The 7,925-nt window shown below is 45.9% G+C and overlaps 1 protein-coding gene across 5 annotated transcripts in view; it reads right to left on the bottom strand.

Moving 5' to 3' along the window:
- Positions 1 to 1,140: 1,140 nt before the first annotated feature.
- LOC112299130 (protein DDI1 homolog 2) overlaps positions 1,141 to 7,925 on the bottom strand; it is a 33,370-nt gene continuing 26,585 nt past the window's right edge. For 2 of the 5 annotated variants that reach the window (XM_053920224.2, XM_053920225.2), the window contains exon 9: positions 1,141 to 4,815. In XM_053920224.2, coding sequence (XP_053776199.1) covers positions 2,930 to 4,815 — 1,886 coding nt within the window. In that variant the 3' untranslated portion in view covers positions 1,141 to 2,929. Of the gene's footprint in view, positions 4,816 to 7,738; positions 7,802 to 7,925 lie in introns of those variants that run through there. The other 3 variants (XM_053920226.1, XM_071220846.1, XM_024554256.4) reach the window with 2 other exon arrangements.

Raw genomic sequence — 7,925 nt, 5'->3', positions numbered from 1 at the left:
CAGTCTTTCTGCTTATGGCTAAGGCCCAAACTGTGGGGTGAAGGCTATTGGCTGATGCCCGGAGGCCTCAACAGGTGCAGGTGGACATCATTCCTATCACCTTCAATGAGCAAAATCTGTAACCCAGATGTCGGTGTCTGGTTACCAAGCACTTTCTTGCACACAGGAACCAACTTAAGGGAAAACGCAGAAGTTATACACAAAAGTCTTCTTTCTTTGGTGCATAAACAGACTGCCCTTGGAGGCAAATGCTAACCAGAGCGCTGTCCAGTAAAGTGGCCCATTACTGGTGAGCACGGCTGCTACCAGTTCCGCTGGCAACCACAGGAGTTTCGTGACTTCACCTTATTCTTGGAAAAGCCAAGCTCTAATTTCTGCACTTGGAATAAAAGCTGGTAGTGAAGGCTGACTAGTGTGGTGTTCCTCAACTCCCTTTGTGTTCCAGACCTGCTGAACTTACAAATGATTCAAAACCCAGACAACATCAACAACTTGACTCTCACAAATGACGGACAGGAAACAAGACCTTAAAAATAAAAAGCAATTATATACTGGAAAATAAATGATGAAGAAGGACAAAGGTATCTGGCAAATGGGTTAAACTCAAAGTATTCCTAACAGGAGCCCATGTACACCTACAGGTCCGATCCATTTTCTACTAAAAATAATTACACACACACAAAGCTATTGCAATGAAGCCTTTTCCGGGCTGACAGTCCATATCCCACCTTTGGGACTGATTCCCGCCTACATGCTGAACGGTCGGTGGCCAAGGCTCTGAGTGGTGTGTGCCACCCGCTCCCAGAAAGCCGCAAGGCCCATCTCCACACAGAAGGACTTTTGGGAGTAATCTCGCTGTTGGTAAATTCTCCCCTCTCCCCGCCCCCCGGACTCTGTGGCCCTAAAGATGTATAAGCTTCGAAGAAGTTCCCAGTCTCCACCCATACAGCAAGTGCAGGGGTGCACTGCACGCCACTAGATCTTGCTTCGACCGACAGCACCGGCTACTTATCGACAAACAGCTCCGAGCCGGCTGGCAAAACCCTTTAAGCGGTTTCCTAGCGCATCTGATGTCTTTGGTGCAGGGCAGGCGAAAGGGTCTGCAGTATGTGATTGTCTGAAAGAACATTTTGAAGACAATCTGGCTGACCCGTTGTTCTGAGTGCCCTCTCGGAACCAGTCAACTACAACTTCTGCTGACTGCTTCCTAACCCCAGAGGACCATGAAGAATCTTAGGTGACTTTCCATCACACTGCTCGTCTCCCAACACACGCACAAGTATCACAGCCAAAAGAAAGAGGGAATAGGGCAGAAGCAAAATGCCTTTAGCCCCAAACTGAAATTTCAAAAACTCCTGAGATATGAGTCTCCATTTTGATTGTGCTCAGTGATGTAAATTCTGACGGAAATAAGCTTTCAGAGAGAGTCAGATCTGACTTGAAGACAAAACCGTTTAACACTAAGCTCATAAATTGCTGTTTCAAAGGTTCTATTTCAAACACATTGCAAGCTGGAACTGGGAATTATCACGCTCAAAATTCTTTTCAATAAAACCCCAAAATTTCCTGCTAGGGACATAAGAAAGCAGTCCCCCCACCCCGGGGTGGGAAATGCTGTAAAATCCACCCCCTGGGATTATTGCACAGTGGGGCCCACAGGACAACTGACTTCCGAGGGCTAGTCCTCACATTTAAAAAGGCCACAGTAAGGACATCGATATGCTACGCCCCATTCTAACTTGACACGGTAAACACAAATAGGACGAACCTTGTTTAAACAAACTCCTGAGGAAAGAAAAGGGATGGAATACACGACCAAGGCCACTTGAGTCCGAAACTGCAACGACCACTTCCATGGCTACGAAGCGCACTCACCGCAGACTGACCATTCTAAGCACCAAGATGAACCAGCAACAAGGTTCGCACTTCAGTATTTCACGCAGATCAAGCTCAGACTGAGCCCTAGAAGAACTCCCCAGTAGAAGCTGAGTTTAGAAAGGAAACGAACTGCCGACAATCAACCCATTAGCTGAACTTCAGATCGTCGCTAGTCATTAAGGGTTGAGGTATGATCAGTGAGATGCTAGCAACCCCAAGCTCTAGGCAATTCCAAGGTTTGGGTCATTTTTTTTGTCACTCACAGTTCTCGAAACATCACGATATTTGTAAATGGAATTGCAGGATTTGTTCTTTTTAAATCTGGGTAGCACCATGTTTCACTCCTATGTAACCCCCCACAACATGCCACCCAAGCTGCGCGGCAATCCATGCAGCGGCCTGTGATGTACAAAGGAACCCAAGTTTTAACTCCTCCTGATTCATCCCTTTAAAACATCAAACCTAACCATATGAATAACAATGTACCACGCTAGGAGATACTGTTCAATTACTCTCCCATGTCTTGTCAGAGCTGATGAATCGTAATACACAGATCACCGAGATTTCTGAATACCCAAACCATGTGGTCAAGTTTGTAAAGTGACAACTGACCGATAAGCCATAACCTGCCAACAGCACAGACACAGGCTCAGTGTGAACTCGATTTGCTGCTAGCTGCATGGAGGGTGGGATTTCTCGGGGCTTCTGCTTCCCAAAGCATTCACTCTCATTCTAAATGGTATGCTGTACACAAAATCATCAGTTTTATTCCAGAATACATCATCTTAATGAGAATAAAAAGCTTTCGTATGCACATACTGCCAATACATTTAAAAAGGCCCAAATTTTAACAAATAGACAAAATCATCAGACAAGAGATCATAAATTACTTTGGCTGAAAAAAATCTTTAAAAAAAATCTGGCTCAACATTCTGCTCGCAGGTTTCTACATATACTGTGTATGTGGTGAGTGTGTGTGTGTGTGTCTGTGTATATATAGCTTTTTTCTTTTTTAAGGGAATGGAGTATGGTCTAGCCCACTTTTCCATGGTTACGTAGGAACTACAATGTTCTTTGCTAGCAAAATAAGAAGTGCAAGGTCTGCATTTCCATCAACTCGATGCAAAGCCCCAAGAGCTTCCTGCATAGTAAAGCCGGCTCGGAGAATCCGGTCAATGTCTGCAGCAGGAAAGATGAACGGTGGAAGGATGGAGGGACCTGATGATGGACAGCTGGTAGGTGGCTCAAAATCAAGAAGTGGCCCTGTAGCTTCAGGACAGACATCTTCTCTGGCCTCAGGCCTGTCTGTCACTGGATTCTGTGTGCCCTGACCCAAACCTGTAACCAATATGAAATCTGATGACAAGGACTTTGTTTGCTCCGAAGTCTGATTGAGTGCATCCTCCTCACCTGCTAAAAGTCTGGGTGAAATTTCTACACTTAAGGTGCAGTGTAATTGATTAGACGTTTTATCCGAGGCCAGGGTGACAGCACTGCTCTCATTTACTGATTCCCTGGACTTGGGGACCCCTTTCTTATCAGTTAATAGGCCATCACCTGGACCCCTGAAGTTAGTATTTTCTACATCTTCTATTCCAGAGCCAGGTGAAGTGTCTGTTAACTTTTCTGTCTTCACCGACGCAGACGTGGCCTGACGGAAGGAGACCTGGGAACACTGTTCATTCTGGGGAGCTGCAAGCTGCTCGTTTTGGATCCATCTTTCAGAAAAGATGCCCAAGCCGGTCTGGCCCTCAGTCACTGTTTTTGACTGACAGGTAACTTCTTCAGAGGTATGTTCTGAAGCTGGTTTACCACTGGTGACCAGAAGCCCATGAAGTTCCTTCAAGGCAGCTGTTATAGACGGGCAGGGTCCCTCTGCTGCCTCCACACAGGGCTGGCAGCTGCCACACAGACTTGCCGAGGGGGAGCAATTCCCACACTCTTTATTTATTCCAGACATTCCCACATTGCTTCCTGGGAACTGTAAATTCTGAGTGGAAATGGAATTACTCAAAATTTCAGAAGAAGTGTTACATTTTGATGTTTCCACTTCCATTGAGGGAGTATCCAGGGTGGTATCAGATGCACTGATGTTCTTGACATGGGCATTCTGACCATCTGCTGAATTAAGCACCGCAACTAGGGACTGTTCAACTGTGTCTACTTCCATAAGTGTTTCTGAATTTGAGCAGTCAAAGCATTCGGGAGGCAGCCTGTCTCTCTGTGCACACGGAAAGTCCACATTCTGCTGTAGCCTGTCTCCTTTCACTGCAGCTTCTGCATCAACGCATTTTGGCTGATTCTGTTGCCTTTCTCCTAGAAGTTCACGGTCCCCTGTGATACAAAGATATTCTTGGTCACGTGGCACGCTCTGTGGTACAACCTCAAGCTGTTCATTCTCCGGTTCCTCGTGCCGCTGAAGGCCAGTTACTTGCCTCAGATCCTGACATGCTGGATGCCAGCCTTCTTCACCTAGAAACCTCTGTGTTTCTTGCATCCTAGTAGTTGTGACAGACACTTCCTGTCTTGTGTGGAGATGAGACTGGAGGCTCTGGGTGCTTCTTTCAGCAGATTTCTGCAGATGATCTGCAGCAGCGGCTTCTTCGGGTGAATTCTGCACACGCGCGGCTGGACTCTGGGCTGTCAGAGCGCCGCCTGCGGAAGGAGCATGATCAGCAAGGTCCTGGGGGGGAAGATGTTCTTTCGTTTCAGAGGCTATCTGGAACTCAGCAGAATCCGAGGCCTTCCCAGCTGCAGGTTCCATGCTGTCTGGGTCACTGGGCTTGACAGGGCAGACTGAAGCAGAGACAGGGTGAGCAAGACCCGCAGGGTTACCGATCTCAGGACTCTGTCCTGAGGGACGGGCTGGATGGCCACACCCATCTGAAGTCGGTAATGATGACATTCCCAGTGAGGTAGTTTCTTCACCGCTTTTCTCTACATGGAACAAAAGGGAAAGGAAAAGAGATTAACAGGTTACATTATCAGAGGATACAAATCTAAACAGGATAGAACTAAATCAGGTCCTCAAATTAAAGTTGGGTTTGCTTATATTCAGAGACTTATACAAGAACCATTCCCACTGTGGTAGACAATTTAACATCACAGCATCAAAATAAGAGGCAGGTGTGTTCTTAACAAAACAGGCATTGTTGTAATTCACTATTTTAAGTATCATTAATAAACACCCACAAAACGTCTGGGTTAGTGCTCGGACTGAAGGACATTTATGTATCTCTGCTGTCAGTGAGTTCAGAACCCCGCGACAGCTTCCCCAGAGTGTGCTCTCCACTGCTTGTCCTGCAATCGCCGGGGATGTCTGCTCAGCGCACAGACTCTGGGACACCATCCTTGGCTGTAAACCTAGCAACCTGCATTTTCTGTAAGCTTCTCGGGTGATTCTCAGGTGCATTTGAAAATTCTGAAGCTTTCTGCACTCGAATGAATCTCCTGCCAATGCACTTTTCGTGTTTCAAGTGTGAGCACTGAGGTTAGAAATGAGACATCTAACACCAGGCCTATCTTGGACAGAGGAGGACTCATAAAGAGAAAGAATGTTATGCTTGGGGATCTTCAGAAGACAGAGAAGTAAATATGCTATTTATTTCTATCCGAACTTCCAAAAATAATGATAAAACTACCATTATTTTAGTCAGTGTTCTCCGAGCACTGACCTGGAAAACAAAAGTAAAGCTAAAGATCAAACAGATTAAATCCCAATCATCATTTTATCAAATAAGTAACTTTGAAAAGAGGATCAGTCACTTTATCACACTAACACAGCACAACTAAGTAGCACCAGTTAAGCAGTTTAAGGGCAGGGCAGTGGGAGCGGGGGTAGTTCGGGCAGCGGAGGGAGATCGTTTTTCCACAGGCAGTGACGATGTACACCCACTGCAGCTTTCTGACCAGTCACGCAGGACAGCAGGGTAAAACACGAACTCGCTGCCGAACACCATGTCATTAAACACCGGTTCTAACTCTCCCCTTGCCACTGATCCAGTTAAAAACTGATCTCTGTGGCTCTGGCCAGTGAGGCGCTCAGCTGGTTGGAGCATTGTCCCATACACCAAAAGGCTGGGGGTTCGATTCCCGGTAGGGGTGTGTATGGGAGGCAACTAATTGATGTTTCTTTTTTTTATTAAAAAAAAAAAGATTTTATTACTTATTTATTTTTAGAGAGAGGAAGGGAAGGAGAAAGAGAGGGAGAGAAATATCAGTGTAGTTGCCTCTTGCATGCCCCCTACTGGGGACCTGGCCCACAACCCAGGCATGTGCCCTGACTGGGAATCTAACCAGTGACCCTTTGGTTTACAGGCTGGCACTTAATCCACTGAGCCATACCAGCCGGGGCTGATGTTTTTCTCTCACATTGATGATTCTTTCTCTCTCCCTCCCTTTCTGTCTAAAAATCAATAAACATTAAAAAACCCCTGACCTCTATGCAATTATTGTGTAAGATCTTTAAAAGTCAAAGGCTGGTAACAGCAAGGATTTCACAGTAAGATCTATTAGGGCAGAGGCAACTCTGCTTCAGGATGTACGTTAGCATTCAACTTGGGGGGGCTTGACCTTGACTTTAGAAGCCACAAAGAAATGCAGTTACAATTCAAATGGCTCTAGGTCATTCTAATCCAACACTGGTTAACGGCATGAGAAGATACAGCAATGCCAGGAGGTTACTGACTTCTTATGAAATGATCTTACTTACAGTTTAGGGGTAAACAGGAAAATAGCATTTTCTCACTGCAAACTATATCCATTAGAGTCTAAAACCACACTTATTAGTTTTATTTAACAATCTATAAGGATGAATCAGAAAAAGATTCAATATTGAGTTACTGTGAACAGAAAAGACACATTGTAGTGAGATTACCGTGTTAGGAGTGGGGGAAGGGAGGCCGTAGTATGATAATGGCCTTCTGGCACCTGTATGACAGTTACAACAACTGGGTGAGGTCAAGGTGAACACGGCCTGAATGTATTTTGTACTCACTATGAAGGCAGCATATAGTCCTCCTGTAGTTGAGATGGTCAGTTTCACTGGCCTAAGTCCTAAATGTAGGGGAGGACTGGGTCAGTGCCATAGGATAGGAGGACACGATGAGGACAATGGATATTAAGAATAATTAAAGGATGCCTGCTTTCAACACATCCTTACAAGAAAAAGAAAGAAGAAATTAAGTTCTAGGTATCTAATTACAACCAGCCTGCAAGCCCCTATAAAGTCCTAGGCTGATAGTTTAAAGGGACCACTTCTCCTCCTCTGGATGCACCAGCCAACACACTCAGGCTGACAACGAGCACACTTGCACTACCAGGGAGCAGAAGCAGAGCGGGGAAATCGGTCCGGACAGGGAGACACAAGCATCCTCAGCTCTTGGTGCTGAGAGAATAAAACTTTAGTCCCGCCTTTACTATCGACTCCGTGACCCTGGACAAGTCACCCGGCCTGTTTCCATTTTTCCTTCAACAGCATGAAAATCTCTGCTCCTCTATGGCTCTAGGCAGTTGTGTGCAGTTTTTCAGAAGGGACTTACAAAATCCCTAGCAGCCTAGTCATCTCCAACAACAAACAGCTGTGATGCTGACATTTTTGAGTTGATATTCACAACGGCCAGATGGACAGTTTTTACTGGGATTCCCCACCCTAGGACCGTTCTAATAACGGATACATTTTTAAACAGGAAACTATGCTTGGATTTGCAGAGGTATGCCAACATACGAACATATATACAGGCTAGTTGTAACCAGATTAAACAAGGTGGAATGGCGGACGATGGACGCAAACTCCCCAGTGCTGAGATACAGACCCCAGACGAAGACTGGACGGAAGGCGGAACGCAGAGTCTATAAATACCTGGTCTGGGGCCCACTCCAGCTGCAGCACACACACACTACATGCATCATGGCTTCTGACGCTCTGTTTGAATTAGGAAACAGACAAGCAAACTCGGGTTAACAATGCAAACCACACAGCATGCAGGGTTACAGTCTCCATTCCTTTGCCGTATTTAACATCAGGCACTGGTAGAGTCAAAGCTGGG

The sequence above is a fragment of the Desmodus rotundus genome, chromosome 3 (assembly GCF_022682495.2).
Source record: "Desmodus rotundus isolate HL8 chromosome 3, HLdesRot8A.1, whole genome shotgun sequence".
NCBI classification, from domain to species: Eukaryota; Metazoa; Chordata; class Mammalia; order Chiroptera; family Phyllostomidae; genus Desmodus; species Desmodus rotundus.
Note: the sequence above shows the minus strand (reverse complement) of the source record. Positions and strands in the feature narration are given on the sequence as shown.